The 21,199-nt window shown below is 32.8% G+C and overlaps 3 protein-coding genes across 3 annotated transcripts; 1 reads left to right on the top strand and 2 right to left on the bottom strand.

Moving 5' to 3' along the window:
* The first annotated feature begins 1,795 nt into the window (after positions 1–1,795).
* On the top strand, positions 1,796–4,103 carry LOC100780934 (red chlorophyll catabolite reductase, chloroplastic-like). Its single transcript, NM_001254021.3, has 2 exons — positions 1,796–2,197; positions 3,147–4,103. The coding sequence occupies exons 1-2, from the start codon at positions 1,820–1,822 to the stop codon at positions 3,756–3,758; spliced, it is 990 nt and encodes a 329-aa protein (NP_001240950.1). The 5' UTR covers positions 1,796–1,819; the 3' UTR covers positions 3,759–4,103.
* Positions 4,104–7,846: 3,743 nt separating this feature from the next.
* Positions 7,847–10,744, bottom strand: LOC100780395 (uncharacterized). The gene is made up of 5 exons (XM_003519587.5): positions 10,191–10,744; positions 9,854–9,939; positions 9,428–9,733; positions 9,190–9,273; positions 7,847–8,593 (listed from the first exon to the last, which is right to left on the bottom strand). The coding sequence occupies exons 1-5, from the start codon at positions 10,569–10,571 to the stop codon at positions 8,173–8,175; spliced, it is 1,278 nt and encodes a 425-aa protein (XP_003519635.1). The 5' UTR covers positions 10,572–10,744; the 3' UTR covers positions 7,847–8,172.
* Positions 10,745–11,650: 906 nt separating this feature from the next.
* Positions 11,651–14,932, bottom strand: LOC100817643 (WEB family protein At5g55860). Its single transcript, XM_014770812.3, has 3 exons — positions 14,536–14,932; positions 14,032–14,263; positions 11,651–13,619 (listed from the first exon to the last, which is right to left on the bottom strand). The coding sequence occupies exons 2-3, from the start codon at positions 14,218–14,220 to the stop codon at positions 11,859–11,861; spliced, it is 1,950 nt and encodes a 649-aa protein (XP_014626298.1). The 5' UTR covers positions 14,221–14,263; positions 14,536–14,932; the 3' UTR covers positions 11,651–11,858.
* Between the last annotated feature and the right edge of the window lie 6,267 nt (positions 14,933–21,199).

Here is a 21,199-nt window from a genome sequence, read left to right as displayed (position 1 = left end):
ACGTAGGAAATAAAACAAGAACAAAAAAATAATGTCATATATACGATGAATAAATTTATAATGTAATCTAGATTTAAGTTTTGACAACCACAAATTTTTTATTGATAATTCTAACAAGAAAATTTTATATATGTATCGTGAAAGTCGATTAATGGAAGATACAAAACTTAAAATAATTTGTTTAAATTATACTAAGATGTTGTAAGGTAAGATGATATTTGTAATTATAGAAGCAAATAATACAAAAATGATAATTGAATTGTGTTTTTAGAAATTTAAAATTTTTCTTAACACTAAAAAACTGTATATTGTATGATGAATATAAATATAAAATACTTAGAGAGATTTTCATACAGATAGTATCTCTGACAATGAGAGAAAAAAACTTCTTTGAAAAAATAAAAAAAAATATAAAATCTAAAAACAAATTCAAAATCATTTCCTAGTTAAACATCTAGAAAGTACACAAATAATTTATACTGATATTATTTACGGTCCTAGCAATCATAAGTTTTCTTTAACTTATTAAAGTTATAAAAATTGTTCATTGACACTTTTAACTTTTACACTTGCAATCTTTATTCCAAGTTTGACTTAAACTCAATATTCATTATCTTATCATGTAATTGGTTTTAAATAAATCAAAAAATTAATTGGAAGTTTGCTCACAGATTAAAATATGATTGTCTAATAGACAGATATATGATTCCACACTTTTTATCTTTTCTCTCAAGGTATACAAGATGTTTTGAAATGTATCTTAAAAGAATTTAGAAAAAGATTTACAAAAAAGAATGAAAAAATAATTTAGATAAATAGTTTGTTATATATATATATATATATATATATATATATATATATATATATATATTGTTTTTTCAAAACTTTTTCTATATATAATTTTCATGTCCAAGTATTCGTTATCTCGTAAGGATTGAATTTTTCGCTCTAATTTTTGTCTAAAGTCTTAAGTTCATTAGAACATTTAATGCTTGCATAACACTTCTCTTCTCCATGTAAAGACCATGCTAATAAGATAAATGTACACCTATTGAAGAAGATTATTGTCTTTTAGACTCTGGATTTCTTTATTTATTATTCATAGGACTTTGGTGTTAGGAGAATATTTTCTAAAGAATCTCATATACAAAGTAATAATGAATGTCTTAGATGTTCCGCTTAAATTGTTACATCATATCATCTTACAAATGTATCATTTGAAAATTTTTATCATTGCTATTTATTTGTATTTGATCAAAATAAATAGGAATTTTAATCTATTTTAAGACATAAACATCTTTTAACTTAAGTAATAAATTTTTTTATTTGTTTAAATGTTAAGTAATAAGTATAAACTAGAAAATTTAAATATGAATCATTTTACAAAATTTTCTCTATTATCTACATAAATCAGGAAATTTAAATTAGAACCAGTTTACAAGTTTTTATTTATTTATTTTATATTTACCAATGAAGCCTCGAATTTTCATTATTTACCGGATGCTGATGTTTTATTGACTTTAGTTAATCACTGTCCATACTGTGCGGAAAATTAACTCCATTTGTAATTCTAAAAAAAGAAATTAATAAATTTTCACCCTCATTAATTTTGATATAATTAATTTTACATAAAAATAAATGATAAAAGCAGATAATGAAATTATTTCACCTATTTATTTTTTTATATACTAAATATCACTTATTCAAATTTTTGTTAGTGTAAAAAAAAAAAAAAAAGAAGAAAGACGTGAAGGAATAAAACAACTTAAAAGGTTGAGGAGAAGGACATGCCATTGTACTATTGTAGTGTTCCAGAGTGATGATGGAAGTGATGATCTGTGAGAATTTCCGGTATTCACCACTCTCCATCTTATCTTCTTCTCCTTCACCTCGTTGCCATCTCTCTGTTCCATCTTCTTCTTTGAGGATTAAACCTTCTTCTTCATCTTCATCATCATCATCTGTGTCTTGTTCTCTCATGGAGAATCAGGAGACCCAACGCAGCAAATTCATGGACTTTCCGTTCGTTTCATCTGCCCAGAAGAACCTCATGGTTGATCTCGTTTCAACACTTGAGAATCGCTTTCACTCTCAGCTTCTTCCTTGCACACTCCCCTCTGATGTTCAGTATTACCAAAGCCAAACTGCCACTGCCCAAGCTTCCCTTCATATTAGACCAGCTCATAATGACTCCCAGGTGATTCCCCTTCTTCTTTCTCCTCCCAAAATCCTTCATTTCAATACAAAGTTTCCAATTTTTCCCTTTTTCTTTCTTTTTTTTCCTCAGCCCCCTATATTGTTCATGTTCCCTTGCCAAGTAGTATTTTTCTTCCCAAATTCGTTTTGACTTATTTTTTAGTAGCTCATGGGTTTCTAAATCAAGTATTGGCATTAGAAAGAGATCAGAGGATTGGATTTAGAATTAGGTACTGAAGCAAATGGGCAATGTATAACTTTTGTCGTTTTCTGTGCTTCAATGAATAAGCCATCAAATTTATCCCTGAAGTGTTACTCCTTCTTCTGAATAGTCCCCAAAGTAAATAATTTACATGAATAATCCCCCAATGATTAGAAATCATATTAAATAGTCTTTCAGGTATTTAAAAATCCTTCAAATTAGTCCCTGGACATTAGTAAAATATATCATTGTAGTGTTTAAGTTGATGAATATCCAATACTTTAAGAAAGGGTAATACTTGAGAGACTAAATTGACGGTTTACTCTTGCTTCAATTTGAATAGCAATGGAAAAGTGGAAACATAACCACTCGGTCAGCCTAGGCTAGCAATGAGGTGTTTGAGTAGTCTGCAAGAGTTCCTACTATCAAATCTCATTATTGCCATTGTACATAAAAGAAATATGGAAAAGGATAATGATACACTTGAATTTTTGGGTGGATGGGTGTAGGGAAAGAAAAGGCCGAACACGAACAGAAAAAAGAAAGGGAAGAGAAAGAAAGTGAAATATGTGATTAGTGATGTGATGAGAAATGAAAAGATATGGAAAGAATGCTTGGTTTTGTTCTCTTGTTATTTAGCTACTGCTACATTTTCTCCACCCTTTTAATGGATTAATTTAGTCTAGAAGAAAAATGATGACATTTGTTTTGTTCTGAATTTGGTATTTTTTTGCTGTGTTTGTCTCAGATAGATTTTGTGTTGGGAAGCTGGGTGCATTCAGAGCTACCAACAGGAGGGTCCTTAGATATAACAAGTCTTTCAGCCTATCTCAACAGCTCAACTGATGCGCCAAATTTTGTGTTTGAAATGATCCGCAGTAGTCCAACAATGCTAGTTCTCATTCTTGATTTGCCTCCCAGGAAAGACCTTGTGCTTTGGCCTGATGACCTCAAAACTTTCTATGAGGACACTCAACTAGACAAACATCGGCAAGCTCTGGACAGAGTTCCAGAGGTTCAACCATACTTCTCTTCTTCCCTTTACATCCGCACTGTTTCCTCTCCTACAGCCATAATGGTTCGCATTCTGACGGAAAATGGCGGAGTGGAACGCATGGAGGAGATCATCAGGGACCATTTGGACCCCATTTCAAAGCAAGTGTTGGGGATCTGGTTGGATCATTGTGCTTGTGCCAAGCGACAAGTTGGAGAGGCAGAAAGAGCTTATCTTAAGAAAAGGGATGGTCTCATTAGAAACAAGACCATTGAGATTGATCTTGGTTCAAGCTTTCCCAGATTGTTTGGTCCAGAAGTAGCAAACCGGGTACTGGATGCTATCAAGGAGTATTTTACAGTCTGAGATGCAAATTTATTTGGAATTGTTGGATATTCTATGTATTACATACACGTACCTAATTTGCTGTGCAATCTAATGAGGCCTCAGTATTTGCTGAATCTCTCTAGTCAAGTATCATATCCGTAAATGATTATGATAGTTTCTGCTTTCTCCCCCGTTCTTGTCTGTGCAATCAGTTCTCTGCTTGTATTATATATATAGCTACTAGGGATGATTCACATGACAATAACACTTATCTAATTGCATCTGGTTCGGTTTCAAGCTCTTTGAAGGACTAAAGTTGTCAAACGCTTTTCTTTGGAGTAGCTAGTGCCATTTTTTTAAACCGTTATTTGGACACAAAGTGCCACAATATTTTTAACATAGCTTACTTGAGTTTAAATTCGTTGAAAATGTATAAAAAGTTAAATTTTCATTAATTCACCTCGTGTGTGATAAAAAGAAAGGTTTATCTGTTAACTAATAATAAAAATCATTAGGCTCATTAATTAATTCTAGAAATGTTATGAACTATCTGATAAAAGCTTTTAGCTCAAACACAGTGAATTCTGGCATCATAGTTTGACTTTGAGAAACTGGAAGAAAGGGTCATCAATATTTGATTCACCATCCGCATCAGATACTGTAAAGCAAAATATAAAAGGTGGCGAATAGCATATACTATGTACGACATATATTTTCAGTGTATAATAGGATTCCTCACATGTTAATTAGCTAAAAGTTAAGCACTACACCTACTAGCATAAAAAATAAGCGATATACCTACTCCATAAAAGCCTTTTAATGATTCTTGGTGATATATTTTCTTTTGATATTGGATTGTTAGTGATATTATACCTAAGGAACCCAAATCTCATATTTTTTTTAATAAAATTGGTGATGAGGCAAAAGGAATAGTGAGAGGATCCCAACAGGGTTCACACCCTCTGAGGATCTGTCCATGAGCCACATACTGAATAACATTAAAAGAAGAAGGAAAAAGGATGAACAAAATGAGGGGACTAGACCAAAATCCATTGGAACTTTACATAAACCTGAAATTAGGAAGACAATTTCTATTCCTAAGATACTCATCCCTAACAAAAAAAAGGGGGACAGAATCCCACCAAGTAAAGCTACCCTAGACAAAACTCTAAAATTGGCTAGCTTATCAGCACAAAGTTTCCTTTCTTGAAGATATGAGAAAAAAACTGAGACTATATCTTTACAAAAAATTAAGCAGTTTTCACATCGGATACGGAGACTCCAAGGGACCAAAGGGTGGATTCTCAAACGACTGGATATCCCAGCCTTTACGCTTAGCTGTCTCCAAGGCAAAGATGACGGGCAAGATCTCAGGAAAAAAAAAGCAGAATGAATGTGAATGTGAGAGGAGAAACCTCCAATGAAACCACCAAGGTGATCTCTAACCAGCAAGGGCCTCCTTCATTTGGATGCTCCATTTTCCATCAAGAACCGATACAAGATTCACACAACAGCTCTTATTAAGAGTGGTCTGTAACAACGATTCTAATTTCTAACCAGTGCCAAATCTGCAAGGTGATAGAGCATTCAAAAGTATAATATTCGTTGCTCTTGGACAAAAGAGTTTCAATTTAAAAGTATGGCAACAGAAGGCACGAAAAAGCTCTTGGAGAGTTTTCATACGGTTCTAGTTGCTATGAATGAGAGAAACAAAAGTAATGCTTATTCACATGTCCTCTCAAATGCAAACACCCAAGGACTTCGATTGGTGGAGAATGAGATATCGTTAGCACCAAGCAATTTCTTTAACTAACACGAACCTTTTCTTTATGATAATCAAGAGTTTGAAACCATATGGTTGACAAATAAGAAATAACTTTGCCATGTGGTTAGAGGTTCAATATAATGTCGTGTTTATGAAAAAACAAGGAATTAATCCTTAAAATGATTTTGGTATTTCGTGATTTTGGTATAATGACCTGTATGAATAACATGCACGATTGCTAATTTATTTTTATTTTTGGCTGAGTTATGCCAGGGCCTACCTGTCATTGCTGTTGGTGTTGGGCTCAGCACATTTGATGAAGTGTTTGTAAGGACTTCATACCATCTCTACAATCATATGAATACATTGGTGCTGCAGTGTTCAGTGCTTCTTCTCTGTCCATTTTCCTTTGTAGCATGTGAACTACTTTATTATTTTCCATGATGTTAAATTGCCAGTTGTTTTTGTTCAGGACGAGTATTATGTATAGTCGCACATCCAAATGAACGAATATAGGGATCAAGTGATCTTGGTGAGCACCTTGAGTGTTTTTTTTCTTTGGTCCCTCACAAATTCTGACACCCTGATCATTTATTTGGAATTTTTATTGTAGCCAACAACTACAAAGAATCATGGACGACACATTGACACTTGTGTGAAAGTCTTGGATATGACTGGTTTAAAACTCTCAGCACTTAACCAATTGAAGATATGCCAGTAATGTAGAAATTTCCAATTTTCTTTCTTTCACTTCATTTTTAAATCTTATAAGTTCCTTGATTGGGCATTTATCGAAGTTTCTATTCCCACTCTGTCCATTCACTAGATGATTTCCTAGTTGACACTTTCTGTTTAGCCACCTTCAGCTTTTGACTGCCATGTCTACAATAGATGACTTGAACTATCCAGAAAAGACAGAAGCATATTGCATCGTTAATGTTCCATGTATATTCTCAGCATGTTGGAAGGTTTATGCTAGTTTTATGTTGAAGGACTTTGTACTTTTCACTTTAATTTCATACGGATCTTTCAAAATCGTGACACTTACAACTAAGCTGTTCTTACTTAAATAATAATGGCAGGTTGTTAAGTCTCTTTTGCAAGAAAGAACAAGGAGGAAAGTCCACGTACTGGTAGGTTGTGGCATGGAGGAATTATTGAAGCTAAACATTAGCATTACCCTTAACTATCTGCATAATCCCTCTTATAGTATACAACTTTTATGAGTTTTCCTTTGTTCTCTTGACTAAATTAAAGTCATATTGTCCATTGTTCTTGTTAATAATTAACATATGATATGGATGGAGACTTGAAAAATAGTACTACCAAATTGGATCTATTTCATTCTTACTAGAATTTGTTGCGACTGCGAGGGGTTTGACATACTCAACAATTTGAACAGGTAATGGACTATGAATCCCTCCCTCATTTTTGCAGAAAGAAGGATTCGAGGGTGCCCTGACATCATGTAGCTGGAAATACTGAAAATTGTTTCTCCTTTGATCATGTCTTCCATAAACAACTCTATAATTACATCAAGCAGCAAGCTATATTCATAGAGTCCATATTACCAATCAGGCAGGATTCTTTCAATGTAGACTTACCGGAGCCAGACCCAGATGATGTCAAAATTGCCAAGACTATAGAAACTGAGTTCCACAGAATTATTATTATAGATTAAATAAAAAAAGGAAATATGACTCACTGGCTATATTCAGTTATTGGATGTAATGTTATATCTAGTGTTTACATCAAGTTACCACAAACTTCTGGGTGAATAACTTCTAAACTAATTTTTATAACCCCTGGGACGATGAGCATGTAAATTCGTTCAGTCTTGGAAGGATGGCATCAAGTTACAATTTTTTCTTTTTTCTTTTTTCTTTTTTTTTCCTGTCAATTAATGGTATTTATACAAAATGTAGAACTACAGTGTTCAGAACATTGTCTGCCAGAGAGTATTATGCATGGTACTAACAATTGGAGAAAATATTTTTCCTCAAGTGTTATGACTTATGATTACTATTATCCTGCAACAGAACTTTGCCTTTTTACATCAAATATTTCAAGCCTAGAATAAAAAAAATAAAAATAAAAAGAAGCCATGCCGTTATAAACTACACTACCACTTATTTTCTCAATTATATTCATGACCCCTCCTTTTCTTGACAAAACTTGGGGCTAGATGATTATCTTTGCATTAGGTGGTATTTTCTATTCATTTTGGAAAACTAATTATCAATCAGGTGCTAGATGATTCCATTTTCTGTTCTCAACATGGGTAAGAGACTCTTTGTAGGTGCTGCATTCTTTTATATGAAAGTGTTTCAACTCGAAAGTTCAGGCAAGACTAACTAGCGAGTTCAAGGAACACAAAAGCTTTACATTTAATTGTAAAAGGTTACATCAAATCCTACCTAAACAAAGTGTTAAAATGTTTAATTTGAATATTCTGTGGCTAAGGTTTCTTATATGTACAGAATACGCTAACTGGCAAATTATAAGTGCCTCAGCCAATAATACTCTGCAAGCACTAAAGCACACACATCCCTACTCGTTTCCCTGCATGTTCAGTAAGGACTGGTCTAAAGAAGAACTGCACTAATATCAGATAGGAAGCTAATATCCCGATATAGTAAAGCTTAAGTTAACTAAACCACTTAATAACACTGCCAAAGTTTATTCCTCTTATCTCAGTTGTTTGTAGCAGTTATAGGCAATGGCAACTGACACAGCAGCACAGACAACAGCAAGAGCTGCATAAGTATCTTCTTGCTCCCAGCCATCCAGCCAAGTTGTCATGGATAGAAACTTGCGTGAAGCTCCTTTACCACTATTGATCCGAGAAATCACAGTCTCACTGCTCTTACTATCTGCTGAGAGCTTTGCCTCTGACTCAATAACATCGGGGTCCATTCTCCTTTCCAATAACACATGATTCTGACGGAAAAAAGAGTCTCCTCCGTTAGATTGGCAGCAGCCAACTCCACTTGATTGGCAGCAGCTAACAAAATCTTGAGTGTTGTCTTCTAAGTTTCTTAAGTCATTCAGCAGAAGCCGCTGTTCTTGCTTTTTCTTCTGTTCATCTACTGATAAACCCATCTGACCCCTGAAGGCAATATCAAAAAATGTAGCAACAATTACAAGTCAGCAAATGTTCCATGGACCTACTATGCTCCAAAGTTTTCATAACCATCAGCCTGATACATACTATTATCTTTAACCATGTAAGGGATTTCAGCAGGCCAATTTCCGAAGAGGGAATTTGTCACCCGATTCATCAAATTTTTTCCGTCACAAAAAAGGGGGCAGAAAGAAATGTACTTGAAAATTTGGAAATGGAGAAGTGAATAACATTACAATAGAGTTATCCATCATATATACATTTTGTAGCAGCATAAATTTGAAGGCTAAGTCCTTGGTTTGGAAAACATGCTTTATAATTTTAATTTGTGAATAAAAAGCTTAAACAGTCAACAACAGAATTGGAAGGTCACAGATGCCATTTAAAGGCATATGAAGCAAAGCTGTCATATCTTCAGTTAGAGGGTATGAAGATGCCACTTGTTGTTGCTTGACCACAATTTCAATTTGAAAATATACAGAAGCCTAGCTATATAGTCTTTTATAGGATGAAACTTAAAGACGTAACCTTTAAGCCAAAACATTAAAGAAGATAAATAAAGCATTACAGGAAACAATTACCTCCATAATGGATCTAAAATCTCCCCTTTTATGATATGATGTTGAAGCAATGAAGGTACATCATCCGGGGTAACATAGCCATACCTACATATTTTAATTAAGGAGAATATTAATCAGTTAAATAATCAAAACATAATAACAAATGGTACAAATGGTATTGCAAGATTTAAAACAATAAATAAAAAATTTCTGTAACAGAATGTAGCAGTTTTAATAACCATTCTGGTGTTGTCCTTACCAGTGGCCAGTGACTTCTCCATTCATGATAGGTCCAAATACAATGACATTTCCTGCATACTGACTTGCTCCAATGTGTGAACATGGGCTTACAAACACTTTCCCTTGAAGACAATGCAACTCTATCTCCTCCCTGAATCTACTGACCAAAACAGGTCCACAAACCCCACATCTGCGATCACGGGATCCATGCGAACACACAAAAACATACGAACCTCTCAACGCCTCAGGCGTTCCGGGAAGCCATTCCCCATCCTTCACAAGAACCTCCTCAACAAACGTTTCAACATCAAAATGCGTTAATCTCCTGCAATTCCACTAAAACCTGTTGTCCACAATGATCTAAGAAGCGGAAAAGGGGAAAAAAAGAAGAAGAAGAAGAAGAAGGGAAACAATAACAGAGAACCTTTCAGATCAATACTCTCACCTGTATCTAACCATGTCAGGAAAGATCAACACATCCCCATTAGATGTCTCAGTCCCATCATGACCCTCACATATCGTTAACCGAGTCTAGTAAAGAGAGAACCCATAAGTCCAACACAATGTAAGATGAAACGACATTTTCACCAGATATTCAATTAACTCTTTAACACATACAATTGCTGGAGATCCCACATCGAACAGTGACATAGCAAAAAACAGTGTATATTAATATAAGTGGAGGCAACGCTTACTAAATTGCTCAAGATCAATTACCTTAAACAGCGTACACACAAAATCAAAAGGGGAGAAGGGGCAGCAGAGTACAGACAGGACAGTACCTCCTTTTTCATGTGACTCTTCCTTGCAACAACGGCGGCATGGAGCAACCTTGGCAAGCGGTCGAACTCGGCGGCTTCTATGCGCGGTGGCCAGACGCGAGGGTTCTTGTAGCAAAGGAAGACGTGGCGTTGGTAGAACTCCACGGTGCCAGCAAGGGGGCTCTGGCGGAAATCGGGGCGGGAGAAACCGAAGTCGGGATCGGCGGCGGCGGCGGCTTCTCCGGCGGAGAGAAGGCCGTCGTTCTGGAAGCTTCCGGAGGCGCTTCTGGGGTCAGCGAGGTAACTGTCTAGTTGGTCGGAGACGGTGATGGGGGAAGAATGGGAAGAGGACGAAGGGATTGTAAATGTCAGCGCTTCTTCTCTCTCTCTGTTACTAGCCATAGTAGCAGACCACAACCAATCTCTCTCTCTCTAACAAGTAAAACAACGTTGTTTGTGTGAGTGAGTGAGGGTCTAGTTTTTCTATTTAGAGGGGTTTGATGATTGGAGGAGGGTCCGTTCCTGTGGGGTTGGGACTAGGATTTTTTCGGTGGAATTGGGTCGTGAATTCATTTATGTGACACGTGTCATTCGTGGGTTCTTTTGTTTTCTTGATGACGGTCCAATCCAATGCCCAAACCTTTCGCCATTCCTGGATCTACTGATTTCGGGGATTCTGTAGAGTTTTCTGCAACCTTAATTAATTACGTTTAACTTTTACTACTATTTTAATGGATAAGATTTCTTTGCAAGGACCTTAAATGCGATTTGGAGTATCTTTCTTGCGATTCGGTGCTTTTACTGGAGGCCTAATATTCTTGCATGTTCATCTTATTACCTAATAATACTAATGTGACCATCTAATAGATTATTATTAATATTATTTATTGTTTAGCGTGCCAACCAATAACCGACATTTAATCCTTACATGACACCAAGGTGTTCTGTCATCCAAACATACAAAGAATTTATAATTCAAATATTTTCAATAAATTATTTTTAACTTGTATTCTGAGGGTTTCGTTGGTCCTCTTCTTCCCTGGTCAAATTATCTTATTATCTAATCTAATGAAATACATACAATGGTGCTTTAATGTAAAATTGTTACCTTTTTCTAGAATAAAACAGTTTGAAGCAACATCTCCTTTTTGCCTCAGTAATATAGTTTATCAAGAAGAGAAATTCTAACCATGCATTTTTGTTAGCATTTCATAAAGCATCAAATAAGCAATGTATCCATGAAATTTATTCACTAATAAGCAATGTAAAAAGAGTAATAACAATTGTTTTGTTAACATTTCATAAAGCATCAAATAATTGAGAAGAATGGACAGATATAGTTTGGGCATTGTTAAAAGAGTAATGTCATCCGTTTTGTTAACAATTGTTTTGATTAAGATATAGTTTTTTTAATAGTTATTATTATCATTATAGTGATTGCCACAAAATATTTCATCATACTAGCATGTTAAGTAGCAATATACAATAATATACTAAAGTTTCATTAATAAAATACTTGTGACCAAACTATTGACATTTCAAAATTCTTGTCCCTCATGCTATGATGACAAAAATCTGATCGCAGTAGTTTCAACTTTCACACAAACCAGTATGTATCTCTCACATTCATGAGCTGGACAAAACTGTAATTAAGCAAGAGATCTTTCATACATGATTCTCCCAGGGAAGCTAAGAAGAAGATTCTCCCTCAACATGGTTCCTTTTCCTGTGAAAGATGCCACTGATATTATGCAAGAGAACTTTCTTTGAAACTGACACCTTCCCCTTTTCTAACTTCTTCATCTCCACCCTGTTTGGAGGTGAATTCTGAATTTGAATCCTATAGTGCTGAGGAGATAGTTCTGGGGATATCAGTGTCTCAGCCAATATTTGAGATGCAGCTTCTGCTGCTTTCTTCTGCTCTCGTTCGCGCCACTTTCTGAGCTCACCCTCCACAGCCCTCTTTGCTGCTTCAGCCATTTCAGCCCTTTTCAACGCTGCCTGTGTTTCACTCTTCATATCCTCAATTTCCTTTTGAGTTTCCTCTAACCTCTTTAGAACTTCATTTTCGCTGGCCTTTGCAGCTTCAACCTGTGCTGTGGCAGCAGCCACTTTGATATCTGCTAATTTATCAGACTCCTCAACCTTATGAACTAAGGATTCAAACTCCTCTCTTGAGATTGTAATTCTTGCACCAGGTTCAGAAGGTGATGAATGAGAAGGACTAGTTCTCATAGATAAGACCTTAATCTGATCAAGAGCACTTGCCTCTGCTGCATTAGCTGCTTCCACTTCTTCCACCGCTACTCTAAGCTTTGTTTCTGCATCTTCTAACACAAGTTTAGTGACTGCAGCTTCCATCTTCAATTCTGCAGTCTCATTTTTCATATCTTCTATTTCCCTCCTTGCATTTTCAGTTTCAGAAAACAACTGTTTCAATGTCAAGATCATTTCCTCTGATGCGCCTCTAGCTTTAGATTCTCCTGCCAAGTAGGCTTCAAGTTCAAACTCGCTTTTCCAGAGCTCTACCTGCAGATTCTCAACAATGGATTCAGTTTTGGATTCTTTCTCCTTCAATTCAGAGTGTTCTCTTTTTACATTCTCCAGCTCCATCCCAAGAGCTTCCACCATGCTTCTAAGGGTGTCTTCCTGTCCTGTTACTCTCTGCAGTGATTCCTTAGCATCACCAAGATCCTGAGTGACACTTCTCAAAGAGTCCAAGTCTGATGTCTTTTTGTTTTCAATTTGCTTTTGCAAAACCCCAATTTCAATCATTGTCTCAGTGAGCTGCACTTCAAGATTTTTTATAAGCTCTGGATTAAATTCCTTCTTTAAATCAAGCAACTTCTTTTTTGATTCTTCAAGGATGGCTTCATATGATTGTCTAAGAACTTTTTGTCCGGCTAATGTCTCTTCTTGCAGTTGATGTGCTTGGACAGATTCAGCATTCATTTTCTCAACTGATTCCTGCACAACCAAAATTTCTTTAGATACCTCACATGCTCTTTCCATGTTTGCCTTCATTGCATCTTCAGCTTCTGCTGTTTGCTTGAGAGCAGAAACTCTTGCTTCCAAGGATAAATCATACCCCTGACGAATTTTACTCAGTTCTTGCTTTGCAACATCAAGTTCTGTAATTACAGATGCAAAATTATTAACGGCAGTTTCTAACTCTTCTTTCCAAGCATGATTGGTTCCATCAGGATCACCACATTTTTCTTCTTTAAGCTGTTTTGCTTGACTTTTTGAAGCTTCCGTTGCCTGAATTGCTGATTCTCTGGATTCACTGAGAACTTTAAGCTTTTGTGAGAGATCCTCAACCACTCTTTTAGCCTTTTCAAGCTCCACCAGGACTTGAGCTTTGGTAGTTTCTGCATTCTTTAGTTGTTCCTTTAATTTTTTCAGATCTTTCTGGGCTAAGTGAAGTTGTCTCTCCTTTGCCCAAACACTCTATAAAATAACAAACCATAGAAACAATTTTCACTTATGTGGTAAATGAGAGCATGTCATTCATGAATATGATACATGTTAACAAGGACATGTCATTGGCTACTGAATCAAACCATGATACTAGATTGTGTTGAACAAATTGTCAAATTTTGAAGTCCTAATTATAATATAAAAGATTTTGAACTAATAAGAATAGAAGTTTCCAATTTTTCTTCACATTTCACCCCGCTGAAACATTTTCCATCAGAACACGTGGTGGAAACAAAAATTTAGATTCATAGTAACCTCTACACCAATTCTAGGAATGAGTTTGACACTAAAACTATTGCTCCATTATAATTTTTGTCTTTTTGATATGCAACTTCAGAATTCAGATATAGTTTTAACAATTACGGTATAAAAACATAGTTACCTCAGCAAAATAAGATTTGGCCTTCTTAATGGGAGCATTGGGAGGTGTTTCACCAGAGAAAGCACCTTCACCAAATAGAGAAACAGCATCTTTAACAGATTGAAAAGGTGGACTGGTGTCAATCTCTCCAACCACTGGTTTTGTTGGATTTGGAGAGTTAGCAGCACTTTGCCTGATTTTGGCTACCATAGTGTCTTTTATTTAAATAATAATACCGGCCTTTGAAGCCAACCTGCAATAAAAGAAAAAGAATGTTACAAGGAAGAAACTGAAAGAAAAACAATATGATCATCACAACACATTGTAAACATCAAACTCAAAATAATCCAAACATATCAGAGATCTCTTTTCAAATCCACACAGAAAACAACCACCAAGTAGCCTCCTATTCAGACATTTTAAGAAAACCCCATCAACAAAACCGCATCAAAGTTTCCATCTTTAGCTGAATCCGCAAGAAAAAATCACCGACAAAAAAAAAAGAGAAGAAACAAAAAAAAAAACCTTTCAAAGGGGTGCTTGTTGAAAATTTTCAAGAGGGCATGGAAAGTGTTGCATTGAATTGCAGAGTGAAATCGCGGGGAAGAATCTTCACAAACTTGTGAGGAGGGAAAGAAAGAGAAAGAAACAAAGAGAGATGAGTTTGGCTGAAGTGAAAACTGCGAAAAGGTGTGGTGTGTTTAAAGACAAATTTTGCATCAGCATGTCAGGTTCAGACTCTCAGAGTTAAAAAGGGAATAATCATGTGCAAGCGTTCCTATTCAAGATTCCTCTAATTCAGTTAAAATGGTTTTTATACGATGATATATTCGTAGCATTGTGACTTGTGAGGAGCGTTACGTAAAATTCTGTCAGAATAAAAGTTGCAGTAAAGATGGTTCGCCATGTCACCACCACCCTCACAGTGACAATGAACAAAGGAAAATTTTTATTTTATTTTAAAAAAAATGAGAGAGACGGTGATGTAAATCAGAAAGAAGGCAAAAAGACAAGCTCTCTTGTCCTTTTTTAACAATGTGTCTTGAACATGAACATTTGCTAGCAATTATTTGGGACAGTCATGCTTGATGCTTCGGTTGCCCATACATACATCCTCTTCAACGCTGATATCGAGTAGTACTTGAAACAGTAAAATATTTATTGATTCTCATAAATAATACTAATGTATTTTGTTATATTAAATCTAATGTTATTTACATTAGTCAAATGTAGTAGTATTATGTTAGATCTAATGCATAATTATGTATTATACGGGTAATAAATAATTTATCGCATCGTGATTTAATTGTATAGAACCCAAGTACGGATTTGCAATGGGTTGTTTTTATTTTTAACTTTGTACCTAATTTAATTAATTATGGATTGAGTGAGATTGTTTGGGCATCAGATTCCACTTATAAAACTTGAAACATGAAAAGAAGTTACACTTATGTAAAGGTTCTAATTCTCTTGTTCATTGTTCATTGTTCATAGGAGAATGATTTGTTAATGTATTGGGGCCAGAATCTAAGAGAATAACATGGCAGGTATATATACGTCGCTTTCTATTGTCTGAATGGTGGGACTTGGATAAGTCTGCTTGACCTACAAATGGATTGGAGTGGGCATTGGGCAGCTATTAAGTATTTAAAGCTCCATTATTATACTTAATGCTTGTGCTTTCAAATCCTATTTGTTATGCTTAGTTTTCTACTTCCACACCTACATTTCACTATCAAGTGAGGAGGATTTGCCCAAAATTTGTACTACTCTGTATAGAAGCTTGTGTATAAATCACGATAGTTTTAGTTGCCTTTATTATCTTTTTACGGTCTATTTATAATCAAGAAATGAAAAGGAAAGAATTGTTGGCAGAAAAAAAAAATAATTTTAAAAACTTTTCAAGATTTTGGATCATCAGATTAGAAATATTGAAAAGTTATTTTAAAAATACATATTTGAGTAGTTTTTTTTTAAAAATTAAAATAATTTTCACTTTATTTTTAAATTAAAACTAAAAACTACAAACGATTATAAGTTATTTCTATTTTTACTCTTTAGCAAAATACAAATTTGGCAAAAAGATAATTACAGGTATTTTTTGCGTGCATATCCATGAGACTAATATTCAAATATGTCTTTATAACTTTGTTCTTTTCTCACTGGGTTGATATTAAGCATCAAACAATTAGATGATACAATCTCCGTCTCTCTGATTTACTTCTCATTTCTGCGAGTCTGCTCAATAGGCAAGAGAATCATGCCTCTATTATAATTAAAGTTTCCAACACCAGCTCTAAGTTAATTTGAAGTCTTATTAACGGGTTTAGAGATTGATCTTAAATTCCATACCCTCAAGAATTCATCTTAGATGCTAGTTAACTAGATATTTGGATCATAAAGTGTGTTTTTGGTTTAACATTAGATTAAACCAATACACATTTTCATGCGCGTTCTGTGAGAAATAAAAATTCATAACTTTTGATTCAATTATATTTGGTGATTTTTTAACTATAACCCAAACTATGGGCAAACTCAATATTAATTGTGGACTTTAGAGCTCTGAAATGTCATATTGGGAGATCTTTACAGCAAATCCGTATAACTAGATAATTTAGATGTTATGGATCGATGAGTACATCAATAAATGAAAAGTATACATATTATCTACCTGCCTACTTTGCTTGCAAGAGAAACCAAATCTTAGTGCTATATTAAAAAACAATAGTGGCGCGCTAACAAAACTATTAGGTAAGTGAAATTGTTGTAAGATCAAATAATAGGCATAACTACTCTTACTTTTGAAATTTTAGGAAATCTTTAGAAAATATTAATAACTATTGGAACACATTATCTTTTAAGAATATCTGAATCCATAATAGGTTATTTTTGGTTTCTGCATTAATTTTATGATTTGTTACGAGATGTTTTAGAAATAACTGATTAATAATATGGTTTTTCTTCAATCAAAACCTTTTTATTCTTCAATATGATCTTCGTAACTCCTCAGCAACTAGGATAAGAGAAATTATGTGACGACTTTATATATTAGGAATCATGTTAACTCAATAAGGTTCTCATTATCTCCTAATGAATCTGACACATGTTCATTTAAATTGATATCATCTTATGTAACGGGTTCACTTAATTTAATCATTAAATAACTAATATAATTATTTTATAATATTAACTTACATTAATGAGATTGGAAAATTTCACTTATTTATACCACTGAAAGTAGCACACAGGGAATTAAGTTTACACTTAAAAAGAGCTATTAATCACATAGAAGCAATTTATAATCACAAAAACAGCTATGAATGAGAACCAAATCTCACATAGTGATGTCATCCATAAGTATCAGATTTGTGGTGCGTTTTATAAGAATGCATATTAAATAGTTGTAAAACTATGGAATCAACTTGTAGATTCCAACAAATTACATTTCTTGAATTACTAATTGGGACTATCTTTCACATGTCCCAAATCATCACTTCTTTACCGAATGAAACCCAAAATAACTTAGTCTGGTGATGGAGAATGACTAGTAGGAATAGAAAATGCAATTGTCATTGCACAAGCCACAAAAACACAAGACAACTCAGTTCTTAATAAAGCATCCAATCAGATTAAAAACATCCAACATAGCTACAAATGGGATGAAAGTTGCTGGTCACTCAAAATGCACAACAGAAAAAAGAAGCCTAGATTTTTATGACGAAAATTCGTAATTTTTATTAATCGAATTCAGGAGTCAAGATTTGACATTTTTCATTATGTATTTTTTTAAAAAAAAACTTTTTTATTTTATTGAATTTTTTTATAAGACTCCAACTCCAATGAATCACTCTTTATCATCGTTAGAATTATCATATTACTAAGATTATATTTTTATTATTATTTTCACCTACAACTTACGTTCATTAAAATGGAGATAACTTTCCTGTAAAAGAAAAAGGATATGACTTATCATACAGATTTTATTTATCTCACTCATAATGTCTTGTGCGGGGCTCAAATCAAAATCTTAGTATTATTATAACTTATTATTATTTTGATGTAATTAATTATTTTCTTCTATATAGATTAGTCTCTTTCTAAGGCTACAACCTTTGGGCTTTTTTTGTTTTGTTTTTTATACATTCAACCTTTGGGCTTTAAGAATATTACCTTCGTGTCAAGTCTTTAGTCAGGCCGTTGCTTCCTGCACCTCCAAGCTGCTTCATGCACCCTTTTTTTGCTTCCAGAATGTAAAATTATATTTTTGGAATTTTGGCTTCCAAAATGATCAACCCAAATGATAAAAAAAAAAATATATCCAAAAAGAATGCAGGAAACAACTTAAAAGTGCAAGAAGCATCAGTGGTGGACCGGTAAAGGGAAATAAATCCAAAAAAGAAAAGAAATTGAGTCCATACACAGATACCCTACAACTTCCTTCCCTAGCACAGTGGTGGTAATCCTTCTCCCACATAATCCATCCAAAATTTTAACATAATTTTTTTAATTATTAGAGGTGAAAAAACTAAATACCAAAATCATCTATATAATTGAAAATTGAATTCGTATCTTATTAAAAGAATTTATATCATTAATTAGATTTAGGAACATGATTATTAAGGTAACAAATATTAACCTGTGACTTATCAGTTACTTTCAATTAAGAATAATATTTATTCAACACTCTATTATGTCTCTCTTTATCTCTTTATTTTTGTATTTTGTAAGACCTTAATTGATATTAGATTTAAAATTATTTTATTTATTTTATGTATTGATTTTTTATTTTATTTTTTATATTTTGTAGTACGTAGTAATAGAAAAAAATTCAAATAGAAATTTTGAACTTGATTTTCAAAACTTAAATATAAAATAAAGTTAACAAATAAATTCAATCTGAATATATAGTACTCTTGATAAATGTGCTACAATTCATAAAAAAACATATAAAAATGAGTTTAATTGGTAAAAAAAGTCATCAAAAAACTAAAAAAAAATAATTTATATAATATTAAGTTTCTCTAAAAATTTGCATGGGATACTTATAAAGTTCTTAAACATGCCCTTGGGGTGGAAGAATAAGGAGAAAAGAGAAATGAGAGCATGGTTGAACTTGAAGCATGCAAAGGAATCAAACAAGAGAAGAAGCAACAAGATTCTTTCCCTCTGATATGCACGTGCTAAAACAAAACAAAAATGCAGAAATCTGAAGGGTCACATCGCCTGTAACCTCCTCGGCCTCATATTTTTTTAAAATTTTCATTTTATATAAAATAACAAATAAATTTATTAAAAATAATAGATTTTGTTTTTTCATCCAAAAAAATATTAATTATTAATTTTTTTATTAACGAAAAAGAAATTTAACTTGTGACTTTTTTTTTCCTTTTATCATTTAAAGATGATAGATTAGAAATACCATTTATTCATTGGCATAAAATATTTTTCATATAGTTTGTTTGTTTATTTTCATATTTTTTCTATCCATCCAAAGAAGAGAAATTTCTCTACTCTTCTCTTTTTTATTTACCTATCCAAACAACACAAATTTTCCTAATTTTTTTCATTTTTATTTTACTCCTATACTAAACAAAGTATTAATGGGAAGAGGGGATACCGTAAATATATTCTGCTACAGGCTATTATTGTATATTGGCATTAATATAAAAGATTATATAAGAATAAAAAAATTATATTATGTCTTGCAGCAGATGAAAAAATTAATAATAATATTGATAATCTATAATTAATTCCATGCATAAGTTTTTATTTATTTAAAAAATTAAAATTATATATATATATATATATATATATATATATATATATATTATTTTTAAAATAACAGATCTAATTCAGTAAAAAAAAAGAATCGGATCTAACCAGATTTTGTATCTAGTTCTTATTCAATTTTAACTAGGTTTTTTTTCATTTTTTTCTGGTTTTTTTTATTGAGTTTAATTTTTCAATCATAAACTATAAGTTTATAACAAATTTATACCGCCATCTAATAAAAAATTATGATTAGTATAATTTTTAATATAATTATTGTGAAAGTCAATAAATTTATTATGATACATAATTGAAAAAGTACATAGTTTTTCTCTTTTTATTTCAATAAGTTTTTGAATTGTTCATACTATTGACTTGACCAATTTCCAATTTAAAAACGATACATGGGAAGTGAATCCGTTTTTAATAGGAAAAATGTTATATTCACAAACGATAGATAAAATGTTAAAATGTCATTTTCTGTATGTTTTTTTCTTCATTTTCTTGATTTACGGAAGATTCAAAGCTTCATGAATCAATAACCCAATCAGGATTTGCGACTGCTATTGACTTTATTTAAAATACAAATCGATCGGTACTTAGTTTAAAATCGACCCTTATTATGTCAATTTGATCCTTCTATATATAGAGAGAAAGAGGCATTATAAATTAATATTAGCAATTAAAATCGTATACTTATATAACGTATGATATTCTTTTTGTAGAATACAAAATTAAAAAATCTAATAGTTGAATCATTTGATATTATCATTTTGATCATCTATGTTACATTTCACATAAATCAGATATTTTTTTTAGTGGTTTATCTAGTAAATAGATCGATACTTACATATACTTTTATAATATATTATACGTGAAAGTAAAATAGTGTGATAAAATAATTAATATTAATTAAATTTTAATTAATTTAATTTACTTGAAAATTTTTAAACTAGTTTAATATATATTACTGGGCACGTACACATATACCGGCCGGTTAAGTATCAAAAATATTTTCTAAGAAAACAGAGTACTTTTTTTTAGAAGATAAAATAGAGTACTTAATATGAGAATATATGTACAAATTTTATTTGAATATGTACTGCATCAATTCATGCATGTGCCGAGGTCTGGTAAATAAAAACATTGTCTTTAGTAAAAAAAATAATTATTTGAATATGCGCTGTATCATGCATGTACGAGGTCTGATAAATAAAAAGATTATCATTGTAAAAAAAAATAATTATTCTTGTAGTATCACAAGTACACCAATAAATTGAAGACACTGTTATCAAAAAGCTGAATTTAAAGTATTACTAGTATTTATGAGAGTTTATAGTATATTAAATCTTAATAAATGCACTCCCATAACAAGATTAGTACTTTCGAATTCTCCACCACGTTTTGTCATTCTGTGGAA

This window comes from Glycine max, chromosome 2 (assembly GCF_000004515.6).
Source record: "Glycine max cultivar Williams 82 chromosome 2, Glycine_max_v4.0, whole genome shotgun sequence".
In the NCBI taxonomy this organism is placed as follows: Eukaryota; Viridiplantae; Streptophyta; class Magnoliopsida; order Fabales; family Fabaceae; genus Glycine; species Glycine max.
Note: the sequence above shows the minus strand (reverse complement) of the source record. Positions and strands in the feature narration are given on the sequence as shown.

What these genes read in the sequence shown, in the direction of transcription:
- LOC100780934 (NM_001254021.3), top strand. Translation starts at nt 1,820, where the DNA reads ATGATGGAAGTGATGATCTGTGAGAATTTCCGGTATTCACCACTCTCC. An exon ending in CAGCTCATAATGACTCCCAG is followed by an intron (nt 2,198 to 3,146) that starts GTGATTCCCCTT and finishes TGTTTGTCTCAG; the next exon opens with ATAGATTTTGTGTTGGGAAG.
- LOC100780395 (XM_003519587.5), bottom strand. Translation starts at nt 10,571, where the DNA reads ATGGCTAGTAACAGAGAGAGAGAAGAAGCGCTGACATTTACAATCCCT. An exon ending in GGAGAAGTCACTGGCCACTG is followed by an intron (nt 9,274 to 9,427) that starts GTAAGGACAACA and finishes TAAAATATGTAG; the next exon opens with GTATGGCTATGTTACCCCGG. An exon ending in ATTTTAGATCCATTATGGAG is followed by an intron (nt 8,594 to 9,189) that starts GTAATTGTTTCC and finishes TATTGCCTTCAG; the next exon opens with GGGTCAGATGGGTTTATCAG.
- LOC100817643 (XM_014770812.3), bottom strand. Translation starts at nt 14,220, where the DNA reads ATGGTAGCCAAAATCAGGCAAAGTGCTGCTAACTCTCCAAATCCAACA. An exon ending in CCAAATCTTATTTTGCTGAG is followed by an intron (nt 13,620 to 14,031) that starts GTAACTATGTTT and finishes GTTATTTTATAG; the next exon opens with AGTGTTTGGGCAAAGGAGAG.